The sequence below is a fragment of the Pipistrellus kuhlii genome, unplaced genomic scaffold (assembly GCF_014108245.1).
Source record: "Pipistrellus kuhlii isolate mPipKuh1 unplaced genomic scaffold, mPipKuh1.p scaffold_m20_p_51, whole genome shotgun sequence".
Taxonomy (NCBI): domain Eukaryota; kingdom Metazoa; phylum Chordata; class Mammalia; order Chiroptera; family Vespertilionidae; genus Pipistrellus; species Pipistrellus kuhlii.
Genome location: NW_023425553.1, coordinates 720,323 through 741,684, shown reverse-complemented (window position 1 = coordinate 741,684; position 21,362 = coordinate 720,323). Strand labels below are relative to the sequence as shown.

The 21,362-nt window shown below is 46.9% G+C and overlaps 1 protein-coding gene across 1 annotated transcript in view; it reads left to right on the top strand.

The window, feature by feature from the left end:
- GAB3 (GRB2 associated binding protein 3) overlaps positions 1 to 14,810 on the top strand; it is a 78,458-nt gene extending 63,648 nt beyond the window's left edge. The window contains exons 5-11 of the mRNA XM_036415820.2: positions 784 to 839; positions 1,775 to 1,994; positions 4,852 to 4,933; positions 5,873 to 5,975; positions 11,152 to 11,268; positions 13,541 to 13,653; positions 13,746 to 14,810. Coding sequence (XP_036271713.1) covers positions 784 to 839; positions 1,775 to 1,994; positions 4,852 to 4,933; positions 5,873 to 5,975; positions 11,152 to 11,268; positions 13,541 to 13,653; positions 13,746 to 13,770 — 716 coding nt within the window. The 3' untranslated portion in view covers positions 13,771 to 14,810. The remainder of the gene's footprint in view (positions 1 to 783; positions 840 to 1,774; positions 1,995 to 4,851; positions 4,934 to 5,872; positions 5,976 to 11,151; positions 11,269 to 13,540; positions 13,654 to 13,745) is intronic.
- Positions 14,811 to 21,362: the final 6,552 nt, after the last annotated feature.

Genomic DNA, 21,362 nt, shown 5'->3' with positions numbered 1-21,362 from the left:
ACTTTTTTTATGGACATCTCTTTCAGTTCAACTAGTATTCTACATTTTGATGTCACACCCATCTGACAAGTTTCTAATTTGGTCTTAATTCAACTTGCCTCTCTCTCCACGCCTGTGCTTGCCTAGCTGACTATTGCTGCACAGAATCACAGTCTCCAGTTCATGGTCACAGATCTCAAATGAGCCCTCAGTGCTGCTGGCAATACCATCACTTCCCTGTTCACTCTGCTCTCCTGGTCAGCACCAGGGGTGTCTAACACCTTCTCTTCTCTCCTCAACCCCCCAGTTCTGTCTCCGTCATCTCTAAGCTCAGAAACTTGATGTAATAAATACAACAAGCATTTGTCAATGACATGCCACATATCTTCCTAACTCACAGAGACAAATGAAGCTATCATACACAAGCTTCTTCCAAATCTGATCTGATTTCCATCTGTTGGCCCAACTAGACTTGCTATATAGAAACTGTTATGCTTCTCTGCCTCTTGGGAGCTGAGGCCAGGGTCCCACGGTGTTAAATCTTTTTATTGATTTCAGAGAGGAAGGGAGAGGGAGAAGGAGAGAGAGAGAGAAACACCAATGATGAGAGAGAATCATGGATCAGCTGCCTCCTGCATTCTCCACACTGGGGATCAAGCCTCAACCCGGACATGTGCCCTGACTGGGAATCGAACCTGGTTTGGAGGTCAGTGCTCAATCACCGAGCAATGCTGGCCCGGCCTGGACCCTAGTTTAAAGGGATATTGTCCTGAATAACTCACCACCCCATCTTGTTTCTTACAGCTGATGCAGAAGGCCAATCCTTAAGACACCGAGACAAGCGGCTGAGTTTAAATTTGGTGAGTTTGGCCCTTTGAGTTCCTTTAAGCCCTTGAAGTCTTTTTTTTTTTTTTTTAAATTAAATATATTTTATTGATTTTTTTTTTACAGAGAGGAAGGGAGAGAGATAGAGAGCCAGAAACATCAATGAGAGAGAAGCATCGATCAGCTGCCTCCTGCACACCCCCAACTGGGGATGTGCCCACAATCAAGGTACATGCCCCTGACCGGAATCGAACCTGGGACCCTTCAGGTCTCTATCTAGTAAGCCAAACCTGCCAGGGCCCTTGAAGTCTTTTGACACTCTGAATCTCAGGACCATTCCAGTCTCTAATTAAGGCTTGAATTTGTTTAGAAACTGCGTTCTGTAAGGATGCTGCCGATTCCAATGGTTCAGACACCTGCCTGACTCAGGGGAGCTGCTAAAGGCATCCCTTTATTTTTAATTGTTGTTTCGTTTCATTTTATTTAGAAAGGCTAATCATAGCCATTTGTCAATATTTTCAGCTTTAAGGAAAATAGTATCAAAAACATCAAAATGTTAATACACTCGAGTCACTGCCATTAAACAGTCTGAGCAGGCAGCGGATGTGGACTCTCTGAAGGCATCCCTCTGTACTGAAAGCATTTGCACCCATTCATAATCGTCTGTCTTCCATAAGGTGACCAGACGTCCCGCTTTTGGCGGGACTTTTTTAAAACGCCGCGGGATGTGGGACCAATTGTTGAAAATCGGGACTGTCCCGCCAAAAGCGGGACGTCTGGTCACCTTAGCAGCGTTAGCTCTCACACAACGCGTCCAGGAGCTCGAGTAAGAGGCTCGCCTGAACTCCCTAAGGAAGTTCAGAGTCATTCTGGGGGCATTGGCAACCGAAACCCTGTGCCCCCCCCCCCCCCCCGTCAGCCGTTTCCATGACTACCCTGCGGTTTCCAACCTGCACCTGTTCTTCTGCAGCCGAGCAGGTTCTCCCCGATGTACCCCCCGACGTCAGCCAGCGCCGAGGACGGCTACGTGCCCATGGGCCCCCACGTCGCCGCTGCTTGTCTCCGAACCCCATGCAGCCCCGACGACTACATCCCCATGAGCTCCGGAAGCCTCGTGAGCCCCCTGCCCAAGCTCCCTCCGGACCTGGAGCCTCCGCCGGTGAACAGAGATCTCAAGCCTCAGAGGAAACGTAAGCCGTGTGGCCGGGCCTGCTGTGCAGTTGAGGGGAGCGGCCATGGGGGGTTTCCTTCCTGACTCTCTCTGGGAAGGAAGCACAAGAAGAACCATCCTAGAGTAAGGTGACCAGACATCCCGCTTTTGGCGGGACGGTCCCGATTTTTACCAGTTTGTCGGGACTTTTTACAAATGCCGCGGGACAAATTGGTAAAAATCGGGACGTCTTAGTCACCTTATCCTAGAGGACTGGCAGGTTTCAGGGTGAGGAGAAATGACTGGAATTAAAGGGGAAGGCCCGGGGAACCTTGCTGCCCCAGGTTACTATGGTTAAAGGAGCCAGCGGGTTTACAGGCTGCGTGTACAGCCTCCAAAGCCAAAGTTCATTCCAGAGGCAAATGGACCAGAAAGAAATGATGGTGGATGGGAATGGAACCTACCAGGTGTCTCTTATTTATTTAAAAAATATATATTTTATTGATTTTTTACAGAGAGAAAGGGAGAAGGAGAGGGAGAGGGATAGAGAATTAGAAACATCGATGAGAGAGAAACATCGATCAGCTGCCTCCTGCACACTCCCTACTGGGGATGTGCCTGCAACCAAGGTACATGCCCTTGACCAGAATCGAACCTGGGACCCTTCAGTCCCCAGGCGGATGCTCTATCCACTGAGCCAAACCGGCTAGGGCAAGGCGTCTCTTATTTAAAATAGCACCTGAATGTCTTCACATTTCCCTCCTCCTACAAGGCAGCCGAGAATGGCCTTTGATACTAATTTATTTTTTCTTTTTCTATTTAAAATATATTTTATTCATTTTTCACAGAGAGGAAGGAAGAGGGATAGGGAGTTAGAAACATCGATGAGAGAGAATCATCAACCAGCTGCCTCCTGTACACCCCCTACTGGGGATGTGCCCGCAACCTAGGTGCATGCCCTTGACCAGAATCGAACCTGCGACCCTTCAGTCTGCAGGCCGATGCTCTATCCATTGAGCCAAACCGGTTAGGGCCACTAATTTCTTTCTTTCTTTCTTTTTAAAAAAATAATATGTTTTTATTGATTTGAGAGAGAGAGAGGAAGGGAGAGAGAGAGGGAGAAGGAGAGAGAGAGGGAAATATCAGCAGGCTATCTCCTATACGCCCTCTCCTGGGGATTGAGCCCGCAATGTGGGCATGTGCCCTGACCAGGAATCAAACCGGCAGCTTTTCTTCGATGCGTGGGGCGATTGATGCTCAACCAACTGAGTCTCACTAGCCAGCGCTGACACTAATTTCTGAATGTGAGCCCTGATCACATACCACTTATCAGTCAGTGCCCTGTGCATGCCTTGCGGCTGAGTTGTTTCAGGTGGCAGAAGACTTTGGCCATGAGCAGTCCGGCTCCTGTGAGCACATAGCTCCCTAACGCCTGTGCATTGCTCCAGGCAGCCTCTCTTGTCTGCTGAGCAGCACGGCCAGGCAGGGAGACAGGGGCAGGGGGAAAGAGGAGAAGCAGGCCCAAGTCCCTTCCTTTCTTTCTTTCTTTCTTTCTTTCTTTCTTTCTTTCTTTCTTTCTTTCTTTCTTTTAAAATATATTTTATTGATTTTGTATAGAGAAGAAGGGAGTTAGAGAGAAACATCGATGAGAGAGAGTCATCGATCAGCTGCCTCTTGCACACCCCCTACTGGGGATATGCCCACAACCAAGGTACATGCACTTGACTGGAATCGAACCCGGGACCCTTCAGTCCCCAAGCCAATGCTCTATCCACTGAGCCACACCGGTCTCAGCCCAAGTCCCTTTCTAACTTCATACCCGCCCACTGTCACCTGCCCGGTACCGATCACAGCCCCTCACATCTGGTACATCCCCCCCTCTTTGTCCTCTGGGAGAACTGCTCCTTCAGGCGGCCGTGCCCAAAGCTGGTAACTGAATCCCTTACTCATGTCTGGTCCCTTCCAGTCGCACCCGTTCAATTTGAGTCAAATCACATTTACAGTGAGTATCGTGCTATTCTGGGCACGGGGTGGGATGCAGAGATGAGGAAGCGAGGAGGGCTCTTCAGTCTGGGAGGAAAGAAGATATATAAAAAACATCTGGAAGAAGAAGAAGAATTATGAGGCCTGTGCTAAATAGGAGAACAGACCCTGTCTTAAGAGGTTCAGAGGAAATAACCATTCATTCTGGTCAGAAGCTATTTAGCAGGGACCTGGAATTCTGAGGTGGATGTTATCCTTTTGTTTGGTTGATTTTCTATAGCAATGCTGTCCAACAGAACTCTGTGTGGCTAGTGCAACTGAGAAAGTGAATTTTAAATTTTATTTAATTAAAAAAATATATTTCTATTGATTTCAGAGAGGAAGGGAAAGGGAGAGATAGAAACATCAATGATGAGGATCATTGTTCAGCTGCCTCTTGCACACCCGCAACCTGGGCACGTGCCCTGACTAGGGATCAAACTGTGACCTCCTGGTTTACAGCTCAGTGCTCAACCACTGAGCAGCACCAGCCGGGCAGCAGGCTACTTTTTTAAGTTGATAATTTTGTATGGCCCACGAATAAATATGAATATCGAAATGGCCCTTGGCAGAAAAAAAGGTTCCCAACCCCTGACTTAGACTCACGCCTGACATAGTATAATGTGTCCTTACTAAGTGTATATTGACTAAGTGTCTGGCCTCATTGTCACCTCCAGCTAGTCATGTGACCATTTGCTCAGTGAGGCAGGAAAGAGTAGGACAATGAAATTCATACCCGTCATCGGTGTTGCTTATTCGTCCATTTGCATTCGATGTGCTAGCCAAGTGCAATGTGAGAGTTTTAGAGTCTTTAGATTCTGGCCTTGAACTCCTGAGAACTTACCCTCCTGCATGTTGTGTGTGTTATCTTGCAGCCCGGCCACCTCCACTAGACCTGAGAAACCTGTCTACCATCCGGGAACATGCTTCTCTAACCAGGACCCACACTGTGCCTTGGTAAGTCTCTGATTGCTCAAAGGGCCTCCTCAGCACAGACATGCCCAGTCTTGGTGTTGGGCCTCTCCCGTTAAACGTAGTTGAAGCACACTTGATGTAGCTTAAACAAAAGGAGGTACAGGGTTCATGATCACAAGCCAGAAGCAATTGTAGGTCACAAAGGAATATAACGGCCTCTCAAGATACTGGAATCAGGAACAGAATGCTGACGGGAACCCAAGGAATCTCTCTCCATCTCTCACGTTTACTTCTCTCTTCGCATTTGCTTGTTCCTCTTTCTTTGAAGAACTATTCTTTGTTGCACAGTCCTCATGGCCACAAATAGCTGACCCGTAGATCCGGACCTTATTTGCATGCTACAAAATCCGCTATCAGCAAAGATAGGCTCTTTTCTTTTGAAATATATTTTTATTGATTTCAGAGAGGAAAGGAGAGGGAAAGAGAGAGAGACATCAATGATGAGAATCATGGATCGGTTGCTTCCTGCACGCCCCACACTGGGGATCAAGCCAGCAACCTGGGCATGAGCCCTGACTGGGAATTGAACCGTGACCTCCTGGTTCATAGCTCGACACTCAACCACTGAGCCACACTGCCCAGGCTCCTAGTTATTTTGAATGGAAACAAGAGAACCCCAAAGGAGGAGTGTTTTTTTTTTCTAAATGATCTGATGCCTTGGTCTGTTTCTAGAAAGCTCATGAGCTGTGTCACGAGGAGGGCCTGGAGAAAAAATAACCTTTGAGAATTGGGAGTCATTTGCCCCAGGGTAGGACAGAAGCTGCTGGGCAGTCTCTACTGCTTTAAGAATTGCTTTGGCCGGAAGGAAGTTGTATCTGGAAGGGGAGGGCTGAAACCCCACAGGGGCCATGTCAGTTCCTGGCTGGCTTTCAGAGCAGCTGTAAGACATTGCTTTGACCTCATCTATATTTTTGTTCTTAGCAATCGGACCAGCTTTCTCTCTCCAGGAAGAAACGGTATTAATTCTGCAAGATTTTTTGCCAATTCTGTTTCCAGAGACGAGGAAGAAAGCTACATCCAGATGGTAATCCCATATTTTTCATACTCTTCTTAGTCTTCACTCTAAGCTATATTCTAAGAGTTCATTAGGAAGGAAACATATACCTCAGAAAGCCCCATACAATCTTAATACAGTCACTTTTCTGTAACAGGCTGCAGTGTTTTCTAGACTGTGAACAAATCGTTTGAAAGTGGTATTTTCCCCTGCGATATTTAGTTCCTTGTGCCATTTTGAGGCCACCGTATTTAAGAGTATCCAGGGTTTAGGCATGTGCCATGAGAGCCACGGTTTGCCGATCTGTTGACTAATGAGTTTGTCCTAGACTCTCGATTCCAATAATTACAGGCTGTTGTTCTTGTGATGAAGCCCCTATCCTGGTGATCAGCAAACTCATTAGTCAACAGAGTGGCAAACTGTGGCTCACGAGCCACCGCAGTGTGCAGACCACTGTCCTATTGGATCCCAATAGGTGTGTAGTTCCCTGGATATCCAAAAACTAGGCTGTAAAAACTCACACGTTGGATGGTTCCCTCCACCAGACCACAGGTGACCCCCCACTGACTGCCCCGAACCTTCCAAAGGATGAATCACTTAAGAGTCCCATTGAGTGGGGCTGCCTTGGGCTTTGCAAATGCCTTCCTCTTCGGAGACTCCTGTGATACAGGTCTTTCTGTAGATCTCAGTGGATAGAGGCTTGACATGTCTTTTTTAAAATGTATTTTATTTATTTGAGAGAGAGAGAGAGAGAGAGAGAGAGAGAGAGAGAGAGAGAGAGAAATGTCAATGATGAGAGAGAATCATTGATCAGCTGCCTCCTGCACACCCCCCACTGGGGATCAAGCCCGTAATCCGGGCATGTGCCCTGACCAGGAATTGAACCATGACCTCCTGGTTCATAGGTCGATGCTCAAGCACTGAGCCACACCGGCTGGGCTAGAGATCTGACATTTCTGTCCTTTGATGAACCATTTATAGTTCTAGTCCTAACCTCTCCCTCCTGCCCTCTCATATCCGTTCTATTCTCTTTAGCTTGGATTCTTAGTTCAATATTTGAGAGCATGGGTTTTGAAGAGGAGAAGGGGCTTTCGCACCCCTGACAATTATCAGACCCTTTACCTGGAACTGTGCCATTCCACAATTTAAAAAAGATTAACCGAAGAATTTAATATGCATATATGCGGAGCTTATAGACACAGACAATAGTGTGGGGAAGGCCTGGGGTGGGGTGGGGCCTGGGTGGTGGTGGGAAGTAGGAGAACCGCCTGTAATACTGTCGACAACCAATAAATTTTAAAAATAAAATAAAATGTAGGAACTCTAGAAATAATTCTCTAGAGGGAATCTCTGAACTCTGAAAATTTGAAAGGGGATCTTGGACAGTGTTCAAGGCAATGTGATTTTATATATTTTTAAAATATATATATATTTATTATCTCTGAGAGGAAGGGAAAGGGAGAGAGAATCATCAGTGATAAGAGAAGATCATTGGTTGCCTGCCTCCTGCATGCCCCCTACTGGGGATGGAGCCCACAACCCACTTATGTGCCCTGACCAAGATCAAACTGGGAATCGAACTGTGACCTCCTGATTCATAGTTCGATGCTCAACCACTGAGCCATGCCAGCCCGGTGCCCTATATACCTCTGAGAAGACAGTTCTGCCCTCCTGTACATGAGGATAATACGCAATTCAGAATCTGAACACAGTGATCTCCAGTGAAGCAGTAATTAAAGGCTTTATTTTGGCTTTCTGTTAGATAAAAATTGCGCTGTAAGTGCACTTAACCATATGCAGATGGAAAGTGACTCATATACAAATGTGCTGTGATCTTCCCAATGTTTTTCACACTTAGTAATGGCCCTTGGGAAGTTTGTAGAAGAAAACACTCTTATAAAGAAAGGATGCTGGACCAGCTGTGCTCTGTCTCCAGAGAACAGAAAAGGGAAGTGAATCTATAACAAACTAGAAGCAAGTGCACAGGCATTCCAGAGACTAGCAGCTCATTTCTGATCTCTGAGTTTGTGAGAAAGACCAGTGAGCCCCTGGTAACCTCTATTCTACTTTCTGTCTTTGTAAATTTGCCTATTCTAGGTACCCTAATGAGAGAGGAATATGCTAATTATCCGTTACGCCTTGAGGTGTTAACGACTGACCATGTCAGGAATGGCTGCACAACGATCAGATCATGGATCAGCAGAAGGGTGGGGTAATGAGCAACAAGTGGGCGGCAGAGAGCTACAGGAGGGGGCAGGGCAGCAAGCTATGAGGGGGAGCAGGAGTGGGGGGTTGGGGGAGCTTATAGGAGGGCAGGGCAGCAGGCTGAGAGCTACAGGAGGGCAGCAGCGACCTACTGGTGCACGGATTCCTGCACAGGGCTGCTAGTCTCATATAAGTGGAATCATAACAATATTGTCCTTTTGCATCTGCCTTCTTTCATTTAGCATAGTATTTTTAAGACTCATCCCTCTTGCAGCGTGTATCAGAATTTCAGTTTTGAAGGCTAATAATCCATTGTATGCACACACCACTTATTGTCTACCTGTTCATCTGTTGGTAGACAATTGGGTTGTTTCTGCCTGTTGGCTATTCTGAACAATGCTGCTGTGAACATTGGTGTACAAGCATCTGTTTAGATCTCGGCTTTCAATTCTTTCAGATACATACTTAGAGCTGGAATTGCTGAGTCCCATGGTAATGTATGCATAATTTTTGAGGAACCACCAAACTGTTTTCCAGTGGCCAAACCATTTTATATTCCCAACAGCTATGCAAAATGGTTCCAGTTTCTCTACATCCTCACCAACACTTGGTATTCCCATTTTTTGTTTGTTGGTTTTATATAATGGCCATCCTGAGGTGTGTGAAGTATCTCATTGTGGTTTTCATTTGCATTTCTCTAATAACTACTGATGTGAAGCACATTTTCATGTGCTTAGATCTTCTTTGGAGAAATGTCTAATTGAGCTCACTGGTCGTCGTCTTCTTCTTCCTCTTCTTCTTCTTCTTCTTCTTCTTCTTCTTCTTCTTCTTCTTCTTCTATCAGCTGCCTCTTGCACACCCCCTACTGGGGATATGCCCGCAACCAAGGTACATGCCCTTGACCAGAATCGAACCCGGGATCCTTCAGTCCCCAAGCCGACGCTCTATCCATTGAGCCAAATCGACAGAAAAGACTAATTTTTCTTAAGTAGTCAGAGAAACCTGATAATGACAAAACATAGAATCCTTTTCTAGGCAGATTATATTAAAGCAAAGTAAAACCTTTGTTTATAATTTTTAAAAAATTGAGTTAATTTTTGTATATTATCTAATGTTAGGGTGAAACTATCATTCTTTTGCATGTGGATATCCAGTTTTCCCTGCATTATTTGTTTGAAAGACTGCCCTCTCCCCGTTGCTGGTCTTGGCACCTTCCTGAAAATTAATTAACCACATGTGTGAAGGTTATTCTAGACTCTTTATTCCATTCATTTGTATGTCTGTCCTTATCCCAGTATGACAGTTTTGATTACTACAGCTTTATAGCAAGTTTTTAAATTAGGAAATGTTGGTCCTTCAATTTTACTCTTTCTTCTCAATATTGACTGGGCTCCTTGATATTCCATGTGAATTTTAGGATGGATTTTTCCATCTTTTGCAAAAAATGCCATTGAGATCTTGATAGAGAATGCTTGGAATCTATGGATTGCTTTGGCTAATGTTGTAATCTCAATCATTAAACCTTCCTATCCTCCAATCCATGAATATAGGATGTCTTTCCATTTATTTACGTGTGCTCAACTTCCTTTCTGTAATGTTTGGTAGTTTTCAGTGGATAAGTCTGTCCCGTTGGCTACATTTATTCCTAAATATTTTATTCTTTTTGATGCTATTGTTAATTAAGTGCTTTTCTTAATTTCCTTTTCATGATTGCTCATTGTTAATGTATAGAAATGCATTCAAATTGAGGGTGAATCCTTGCTGAGTTTATTATTATTTTGAGTGGAATCTTGAGAGTTTTCTATATATAAGACCATGTTATCCGCAAACAGGTTACTTTGCTGCTTCTTTCCAAGTTCGGATGCCTTTCATTTCTTTTTCTTGCCTACTTGCTTTCCAATATTTTGTTGGATAGAAATTTTTCTGCAGGTGCATGAATGCTCAAGGCACCATTTCTTATAACTGGAAGCAACTCAAATGTCATTGGTAGTGAAACAGTTAAGTCATGCAATGGAATCCTCTATTCCAATGAAAATGAACCAAATAGGGCTACTGCATGGACATGGGTGAATGTGAAGTATGTAATATGATGCCAAAATGGAAGCCACCAAAAATGCATACCATATGGTTCTATTGATAGAAGTTCAAAACAGGCAAAACTACCAGTTAAATAATATGTGACTTCAGGACAGTACTTAAACACTCACAAAAACCATATTTAAAAAAGAAAAGGAGTGGGAAGCACCAAATTCAAGAGAGTGCTTAAACTTTAGGGGGGAGAGAAGGAGGTGTAAGGGAGAATAGGCGCTTCATGGCTATTGGTAATATTCCAATTGTGAAGCTGGTGGTAAGTCCGTGGGTGAGTGTTACATCCATGTTATCATTGTATCGTATATAGTAGTAACTATAAGTGCAATTGGAGTGACTTTACTAGAGCTTTAGTAAGTGTGGTTGATCTTTTCAGGATTTAATCTCTAAGGTATCATGGGCCTGACAGATCCATAAACCAAATTCTTCTTGGGGGAAGATTTTGGCTGTTTCCTTTTTTAAATTTTATTTTTTATTGATTTCAGAGAGGAAGGGAGATGGAGAGAGAGATAGAAACATCAATGATGAGAAAGAATCATTGATCGGCTGCCTCCTGCACACCCCCTACTGGGAATCGAGCCTTACAACTTGGGCTTATGCCCTAACTGGGAATCGAACCATGATCTCCTGGTTCATTGGTTGATGCTCAAACCACTTAGCCAAACTGGCTGGGCCTGGCCAACTGTTTTCATGGTGAATAAAGGGATAGCTTCACCTGAAGACTGGATTGGCTATTTTTTTTTATTTCAAATGCCTCCTGTCACTCCAACATGCAGGATGAGCTGCACAGGGCTCATCAGACTAGTCTGTTCTGATCTGACCACAGCTGCTCAAATGAAGACATGGCTCACCCTCCTTCCTTTGGTAGCCTGGCCAGACATTGTTGACCTGAGTCTGTGATGTTGGTTCCTAGGAGGAACAGCGAACAGGCAACTCTCTGAGTGGTGGTTCTGTGATGTGGACAAAGAAATGCAGCCTGGATTACTTAGCCCTGGACTTCAATTCATCGTCACCAGCTCCTGTACAGCAGGTAGGATGGACTTTATGTCTGAGAATTCCCAGATTTCATTTCTGTTCAGATTTTTCTGATGATTCAACCATGTGTGTTCTCTTTGCAAAATCTTAAGCATACAGACATGTACAGTGAAGAATATTAAAACCAATCCTGATTCTGCCTCCCAGAAATCCTGCTGTATTCTCTCTAGGTTATATTCTTTGGATGTATAGGCAGACCTGTGTGTGTGTGTGTGTGTGTGTGTGTGTGTGTGTGTGTGTTTGTGTATTATTTCAGAGAGGAAGGGAGGGAGAGGAAGAGAGGGATAGAAACATCAATGATAAAAGAGAATCATTGATTGGCTCCTCCTGCAAGCCCCCTACTGGGGATCGAGCCCACAACCTGGGTATGTGCCCTTGACTGGAATTGAACCTGGGACCCTTCAGTCTGCAGGTTGACACTCTACTGAGCCAAACCGGCTAGGGCTAGGCAGACCTGGTTTTATTGCACTTCACTTTATTGCGCTCCACAGATGTGTTTTAGACCAGGCCTCTCATCAGCAAAACAATTACAACCTGCTTTATGGTGACACTTTCTTGCAGTGTTTTGGAATTAAACCTGTAATATCTTCAAGGTCGGCCTATATACATACACATTTGTGGTATTCATGGCCTTTAAAACTTGGACCATAAAGCTTACGGAAAAATGCCGAAGCTGGTTTGGCTCAGTGGTAGAGCGTCGGTCTGTGGACTGAAAGGTCCCAGGTTCGATTCCAGTCAAGGGCATGTACATTGGTTGTGGACACATCCCTGGTGGGGGTTGTGCAGGAGGCAGCTGGTCGATGTTTGTCTCTCATCGACATTTCTAGCTCTCTATCTCTCTCCCTTCCTCTCCGTAAAAATTCAATAATATATATAAAAAGCTTACGGAAAAAAATCTCTGGCAGAGATGAGGGTGAGGTAGAGGACACTTCAGACATCGGAAAGGCCTGCTTAAAACAGGAGTCATGGTCTAGTGTGGCTAGGCTGGGGATTGTGACAGGAGGTCTCAGTTGGAATTGGAATCTCTCAGTAAAGGGCCTTGAAGGCCAAGTTGGACAGTTTCAACTCTTGGGTAGTGTTCTAGTCTGTAATGCGGGGATCAGAAAGAATAGCACCTGTGTTGATGTACTAAATGAGTAAGTACATGTAAGCAACACTAGCCATTAACTAGTGTTGCCCATGAACTAGTGCTGCCCATGTAACTAGTGTAAGCCATGGAATGAATGAGTGGTAAGCAGTGGACAACAGATGGATATTTTCAATCAAGGGGTAGTCATAATCTAAACTGTGCCTAACAGTGTATTGTTTGATGAGAAAAACAACCTGCCAAATAGGATATACAGTGTGATTCGTGTGTGTGTGTGTGTGTGTGTGTGTGTGTGTGTGTGTGTATGTAGAAAAAAAAAAGTCTGGAAGACTTCCCTTTCCTTTGCGGGATGAACTGCCATTTCTCCTTTGCCTCTAATTTCATTTCAAAAACCTGAACTGATATTCCAGAAAAGCTGGTCAGAAAGGTGAGACCAATAAGTAAAAAAGATGCATTAGTCTGTTCTGGGAGGCTATTCAGTCAAGACAAACATCCCCCAAATCTCAGTGTCTTGCAACAGAAAAGGCTTTTTCGGTTGTTGCTACTGGAACAATCCACTACTGGTATTCTGGGTCATCTTCAAGCCAGGGCCCAGGCAGAAGGAGCAACTCTTAGCTGAGGCAAGCTGATCTCCCGGCAGGGGAAAAGGAGGGACTGCAGAATCACAGGGTGCCTTTTTTCCCTAGCGGGAGGGGGGGGCCGTGGGGGTGGGGGCGACGACGACACACACCTTTTTCTGCCAGGCGCCATTTAGATATTTATAACACCATTCTCGGGCCATACAAAATTATCACCTTGAAAATGAGCCTGCTATATTTGTACAAACATTTAATTAACTACCCCCTAATGCCTTGACAGGGCCTGGCCAAATGATTTCCTGGGCCGTATATGGCCCGCGGGCCGGACGTTCCCCACCCCTGCTCTACAGGATTGGCACGTGTCACTTGCACTCACATTATATTCATCTAAGCAAGCCAGATGGCTAGAGCAAAGTTGAAGGGAGCAGAGGTGAAGAACTATTCATACGCATACACAAGCTTACACAAGATATAATAACGCTTCTGCAGAGAATGATCCAGAAAGTAAATACTTAACGCTGGAATATTCCGTGGAAGGACTGACCTTTTCCCGAATTTTTTAGTGAATGTAACGAAAACCTTTTTGTTTCCCCCCCCTTCAGAAACTTCTCCTTTCTGAAGAGCAAAGAGTAGACTATGTCCAGGTGGATGAGCAGAAGACGCAAGCTCTCCAGAACACAAAGCAGGAGTGGACCGATGAGAGGCAATCCAAAGTGTAAGTGCCGTGGGCTTGGACCTGTGTGACCCAGGGAAGCGTGGGGCTGGCTTTGAGGGTTTTCCCTGCAATCACACCGATGTTCCACACAGGTCACGATGCAGAGAGAACTTGTAATGTCGTGGGCTTGTGGGAGAGAGGATCTGTTTGTGTACATTCGACGGGGAGAAGAAGGAAGCAGCATCTTCCCGGAGGGGGCTGTGATGGAGCCCAGCCCCTCTACACACCACCACCTGTCACAGAAGTTTGCTCCTCTGTCCACACCGGCCCGTGCCCAGAGCCTCAGGGATGCAAAGAGCTGGCTCTACAGTCACAAGAGGCGGAGATGGAGGATTGCACGGCCATGGCCTGGCATGGGGAAAACTTCATTCATTCCAACAGGGTATTAACAATCAAAAGAAAACTCGAGAGACTATTTTCAAAGACTTTGGTGACAAATCTCTCCAGTGGAGGATTTGAAGTGCAGATCGTAAGCCGGTATTCCTAACTGACAAGAAGACATCCTTTGACTCCAATACCTGAAAATGGACCTCTCTCTCTCATGCTTCTGCTGACATGATACATTTTCCCAGCAGAGAAGCCCCGAGGACACAGCTGAAGAGATCAAGCCAGCAATGGTGGGAGAATCTGCACTCCTTCCTCCATAGGCTCCAGCAGGTAGATCGTTGTTATCCCCCAAAGAAAGACAATTTAAGTGACGAGGCAATGGTTCCTGGGCTCTGCGGTGGCCATATCAGAGGACAGCAGTGGGGATTAAGCCACCTGGGCCTGCTCTGAGGATGTCGTGGTTTAAGCGGCTACCTGTGGCTCGGTATGCCATTGCTGTTGACCTGTTTCCGGCATGTTTTCACGTGTATCATCGCCTCTTCCCCCTAAAAGACCCCAGAGGCCCCGGTTGGCAGAAACTGTTGCTCCCACTTGAAGAAAAGCAAACGAGGACCAGAGAAGGGCACACCTAGCCCACGATCACTCATGGAGCCGAGACACAGAGTCGGATTTAAATAGCGTTGGCCAGGCTGCCCATTGCAGGTTCATTCTACCATCTCCCACTGACTCTGAGGGTTTCAAAAAAGACATATATATTGATTTCAGAGAGGAAAGGAGAGGAAAGAGAGATAGAAACATCCATGATGAGAGAGAATCATTGATAGGCTGCCTCCTGCACACTCCACTCTGGGGATCGAGCCTGCAACCCGGGCATGGGCCCTTCAGTCTGCAGGCCAACGCTCTATCCACTGAGCCAAACCAGCCAGGGCGACTCTGCGGATTTTGATGACATTGATCAGTTTGGTCAAATTTGAGCCAAGTGGGAAGCACACACAGGACCTGAGATGAGGCATCATCTCCTTTCCCTTTCATAGGCTTTTGAGCAGGTGCTTTTATACTTGAAAGGTATGCGTGTCCAGCCAGGGTTTCAGACATGGAACTCTAACATAAGCAGTATTTACCATGACAAATACCTCCTGACGACCAGTGCAAAACCCATTCTTGGATTGCACGGTCCCCTTGCGACGTGTTTCCCATAAGCTGGCGAATGCTGGTGGAAGAATTTTCGCCACTTTGGGAAGCCACAAATTGTCCCTGACTATCTTACGCTTTTCAGTGATAGAGTTATGATTAGGAAAAAAAACAAAAACCCCACAAACAAACAAAAACAATGAGCTGCATCCTCACGTTTCCTGGCTCGTTTCCCCCTCTGTTTTGGGGGTACTGAGGTTCCGGGCACTCGGACGAAAATCACAGTCGCGCATGAGGCTGTACTTAATCCTTCCTCATCCTTCCGAGCACCTGTGGCCAGAAGACAGATCGGGATACCTGGGAAGGAAGCAGCTTCTGGAACATTTTCACTGACACTGTGCCCTCTGTGTGAGGCTGGATCCACTAGGCAGGCGGGTCTGTGACGGTCAGGGTTACGCAGGGCAGCTGTAGGCTTTGCTGCGTGGTTTTGGGGTTTCAGAATGCCCTGCCGGTAAGTAAATGCCAAAGACTTGTTTGTTTAGATCATAAAAGAAGTAGTTTTGATGTTAAAAGCACCAGGACCTGGTCATATCATCTTCCTGGAGCAAGGTGGGGGGAAGTGCTGAGTTTTGTTTGTTTGTTTGTTTTATTGTTTTTATTGATTTCAGAGATGAAGGGAGAGGGAGAGATAGAAACATCAATGCTGAGAAAGAATCATTGATCAGCTGCCTCCTGCACACCCCACACTGGGGATCAAGCCTGCAACCTGGGCATGTGCCCAGACTGGGAATCGAACCATGATCTCCTGGCTCACATGTCAACACTCAACCACTGAGCCACACCACCTGGGCCTGCTGAGTTCTTTAACTGAGTCGAGTCCTTAGTGAGCCCAAACAGAGCAACAAGAGGGCTCCTCTCACCCCGTGGCCAGCTCCACATCATCACACAGGAGGCTGGAGCCTGTAAAGAGCCGCCTCCTCTGTGATTTGCAAGGAGTCACAGAGCTTCCGGCAAGAATCCCAGGCTGCTGATTGCTAGCGTCCATAGAGCAGGGGTGGGGAACGTCTGGCCCGCGGGCCGTATAAGGCCTGTGAAATCATTTGTTCTGGCCCTGCCAAGGCATTAGGGGTGAGTTAATTAAACATTTAACCAAATATAGCAGGCCACTTTTGATATTTTTATTGATTTCAAGACAGGAGGGGAGAGGGAGAAAGAAATAGAAACATCAGTGATGAGAGAGAATCATTGATCGGCTGCTTCCTGCACGCCCCTCATTGGGGATTGAGCCTACAGCCCAGGCATGTGCCCTGACCAGGAATCAAACTGTGACCTCTGAGATCCCCCCCCCCCCCCCCAAATCATCCCAGATTCCATTCTGAGTCAAGTGCACACGGCACACCTGGACACTGTGCAGGGTGCTCCTTCTAGAAGACTTGGGAATCAACGGAATTAATTAATTAATTAATTAATCCCACATTGTTTTCCGCAGTTCCTTGTTTTGTTTGTTTCCTTCTATCTCGTTTTGTTAGAAAATTCCTCCGGATCGGGACTTGTGAAGGGTCTCAAGCCTACAAGTCCCTGAGAACTTGGGGAGATAAGTTTTTCTTGAGGTGGGATGAGCCCTGAGGCCCAGCACACAGACCGCTACCAAGGCGTGGAGAGAGGCTGTGGGAGTCAGTCGGTGGAGCAAGGATCAACTGAACTGACACCTCGAGGTCTCACTTGAGGCTGAAGGCTCCCCCCAGGCCTGCTTTCTCTTCTCAAGGCCTCCTCAGTCCCCATTCATGCCGTCTTTGTACCCACGATTATACTGATGTTAAAAAAAAATAAAAATCCATTGTGTTTTTACTATTTCGTTTCTGGCATTAATAAAGTTTTGTAAGGAGGAATCGTGACTTAAGTTCCTTATTTGTTTACAATGATGGCATTTGGTATAAACATAGAACACGTTTTGAAAGTTGAGAATGTGAAATAGACTTCATTGCTGTTTTCAATCGCAACAGACTTAAGAACCAACTCACGCGGAGTGACCGACATCCGTGCTATTTCACTGCAAGCAGTTGAGCAGGTGGCAGTAATGAGTACTGCTTCTGCTCTGCCAAACCATGTCTTTTAAAATATTTTTTAATTGATTTCAGAGAGAAAGGAAGAGGGAGAGATAGAAACACCAATGATGAGAGAGAATCGTTGATCAGCTGTCTCTTGCACGCCCGCACTGGGCATGGAGCCTGCAACCAGGGCCTGTGCCCTGACTTGGAATCGAACCGAGACCTCCTGGTGCATAGTTCAAGTTCAACTACTAAGCCGCATGGCTGGGTTCAGCCAAACCATATCTTGACATCTTTTAAAAAAAATATATTTCATTAATTTTTTACAGAGAGGAAGGGAGAGGGATAGAGAATTAGAAACATCGATGAGAGAGAAACATTGATCAGCTGCCTCCTGCACACTCCCTACTGGGTATGTGCCTGCAACTAAGACACCTGCCCTTGACTGGAATTGAACCTGTGACCGTTGAGTCCGCAGGCTGACGCTCTATTCACTGAGCCAGACTGGTTAGGGATTGACATCTTTTTCCTTCATCAGAAACAAGCTTCGATAATTGGCAATAAAGGGTGGGTGTGAGGTGGGGGGATGGGACAAGTGTGATACTTTCAACAATAAAGATAAATTGGGATGGGGAGAGAAAAAGGAGCCCTCCTTCATTGCTGGTGGGAAGACTGGTGCAGCCACTGCGGAAAGCAGTATAGCATTTCCTCAAAAAATTAAAAATGGAACTTTCATTTGACCCAGTAAACCCACTTCTAGGAATATATTCCAAGAAAGCAAACACCAATCAGAAAGGACATATGCACCCCTATATTCATTGCAGCACAATTTACAATAGCTAAGATTTGGAAACAGCCTAAGTGCCCATCAGCAGAGGAATGGATTAGAAAACTGGTACATCTACACAGTGGCATACTACGCTGCTATGAAAAAGAAGGAATTCTTACCATTTGCAACAGCATGGATGGAACTGGAGAGCATTATGCTAAGTGAAATAAGCCAGCCAGTGAAAGAAAAATACCACATGATCTCACCCATTTGTGGAATATAATGAACAACATAAACTGATGCACAAAAATAGATACAGAGGCAAAGAAGCATAGAACAGACTGTCAAACTATAGTGGAAAGGCTTTGGGAGGGGGTAGGGGCGAGGTAAGAGATCAACCAAAGGACTTGTATGCATGCATAAAAGCATTAACCAACGAATGCAAGACACGGGGAAGGGGGGCATATGTAGGGCGAGGGGGGGGGGGAGGCCAGGGGAAGGTCAATGGGGATAAAAAGGAGACACATTTACTACTATTTGTAAAGCTTGAATCAATAAACTAAATTTAAAAAGAGAAATTTAAAAAAACAGCCCTATGCCGGGACCGGTTTGGCTCAGTGGATAGAGCGTTGGCCTGCGGACTGAAATGTCCCGGGTTCGATTCCGGGCAAGGGCATGTACCTTGGTTGCGGGCACATCTCCAGTGGGGGGTGTGCAAGAGGCAGCTGATCGATGATTCTCTCTCATCGATGTTTCTAACTCTCTATCCCTCTCTCTTCCTCTCTGTGAAAAATCAATAAAATATATTAAAAAAATAAAATAAAATAAAAAACAGCCCTAGCTGGTTTGGCTCAGTGGGTAGAGCATCAGCCTGGTGACCGAAGGGTCCCAGGTTTGATGCTGGTCAAGGGCACATGCAGGAAGCAGCCAATCAATGATTCTCTCATCATTGATGTTTCTATCTCTCCATTCCTCTCTGAAATCAATAAAAATATATATTTAAAAAATAAAAACAATTGCAAATTAAAAAAATATATAACTGGCAATAAAGTCAAGGGCCTTCTCTGATACCACGTGCAACATGGCTTTCCTCATTAGTGATGTTAAAAGGCCCTTGGCCTTCCTGTCCGCACCAGGAATCTCTTGTGCCACCACCTACCTTTTCTCTGAGAAGCTCTGGGTGCTGCTGGCTCAGGGACAACCAGAGAAGTAGGGGCTCAGGTTTGGGGGACACGGGCCAGAGGCAAGAGAGAAAACAGGCCCAGGGAATCCTGGCTGAGAGAAAGGAAGGGAAGCCTCATGAAATTCCTCACCTTGGTGAAGTATGAGACCCACCACCTGAATGCTTTTACCTGACACACCTCAAACCAAGCTCTTGAGCCAAAAAAGAGTAGGTTGGCCCTCAAGGCTGACCTGAAAAGCAGGTTGTGAAACCCAACCTAAAGGGTCTTTGAACCTCAGGCCCCTTAAACCGTACTCCTTTTACTCTATCAGACACTTCCTTATGTCTCAAGCTTCCTGCTTCTTTATTTTATATGTATACTAGAGGCTGGATGCACAAAATTTGTGCACTCAGGAGAGGGTCCCTCAGCCCGACCTGTGCCCTCTCGCAGCCTGGGAGCCCTTGGGGGATGTCCAACTGACGGCTTAGGCCCACTCCCTGTGGGGAGCGGTCCTAAGCTGGCAGTCCAACATCCTTAGCAGTGCCACTGAGGTGGGAGAATCCGTGAGCCGGGCTTCTGGCTGAGCAGTGCTCCCCTTGGGAGTGCACTGACCATCAGGGGGTAGCTCCTGCGTTGAGCATCTGCCCCCTGGTGGTCAATGTGCATCATAGTGACCGGTGGTTCTGCCATTTGGTCGATTTACACAGTAGCCTTTTATTATATAAGATTTTACACTAATAAAAGCCTAGGGCCCTCACGATTGTTGGGAGGATGGAACAGTGGGCCCCTGGCTGCAGGAATGATCTGTGGGGCCCAGGCCGCTGGGGCGTGGCGGCAAAAACCACCACTCCACCTCTCTGTCCCTTCCCTAGCTGGCAGTTCCCATCCCCCAATGGCAAATGGAGAACCAGGGGTGGGTGGCAAGGGACCTGGGCTATGCCAGGCCAAGGACTCCACCCCGCCAGTCCCCCCCCCCCCCCCCCACAGAGGGTGACCCTCAGTTGGGGTGGGCCCGCAAGCGGGTGGGAAAGGAGGAATGGAGGACCTCTCGGACTTCTCGGTCCCTCCCCCTTCAGGCTCCAATGCCCAATGGCAAATGAGGAACTGAGGGGACCCACGGCTCCAGGCCGAGGCCCCGCCCCCCATCATCCCACACACAGGTCGACCAGCACCAAGGGCAAGGCATATGTGTTTGTGTGTGTGTGTTTGGGGCCGGGGGGGGGGGGGGGGGGGGGGGGGGAGATGGCCGACCTCTTGGTCCCTCCCTCAACCCACAAGCTCTGATAGCTGGAAATGGCAAGTCATTTTCCTTATTGATTCTTTATCGCTGGGCTCTAGAGAAATAATGGCCAGGTCCCCCGTTGGATCCCTCGGAGCCCCGTCTCTCCTCCTCTGCTCAGGCCTGCTGACCATGGGGTGTCCCAGAGCAAGAGGGAGAGAAAAGCTGGACTTAGCAACACGTCCCCCCCACCCCCCGCCCCTGAGGGTTGGGGGTAGCAGAGGGACGTGGTGACTTTGGAGTCACACAGATGCTGCCAGTTAGACATGTGTAACCTCTCTGAGCCTCAGTTTCTTCATCTGTAAAATGGGTATGATAATAGTAGCAGCCTCGATGGAATGTTACTGAGTGTGCATCAGACTATGCTCAGAAGGCTCGCAGCCTGGCGCTTGACAGGTACTAAGCCTCACTGTGGTCACCATGATTACCTGCCCCTGCCCTCACTGGGCTTAGAACCCGTGCTTACCTGGGCATGTAGGCAGGTGTGGAAACTGCCTGCTCCGTGTCCTGGGGGCCCCTGGGAGAACTTGGATTCCTGATTCGGAGTTCCTGAGCAAGACGGCTCTGCAATCTGAACCCCCTGAGGGTCAGCAGTCCAGTCGGGTCCTAGCATGTGCTGCCTGGTCTCCGGGCCAATACCATGCCTCCCTCTCTTCCTGGCACAGTCCTATCCTGCCTCAGCTGTCACTCACGCCGAGAATCCATGCGTCGTCTCTGTGCACATCTGTTCCCCAGCAGCCCCACACGTGTGCCTCCCGGCTCCGCCCTGCGCTTGCGCAAATCACTCCGCGCCTTTGTTTTCCCATCTGAAAAATGGGTGCAAGAGTGCCGGCCTCCTGGGGTTGCTGATCAAACCAAATCGCCAGGTGAAGCACTTAGGAGCGTGCTGGGGCCTGTGTTAAGTGGCCATTCAGTGTCAGCTGTTCTGTTATTACTGTTGAAAGGCGAGTCTCCTAGGAGTTGCGGCTCTGCGAGGTGCCAACCCTGTGCAA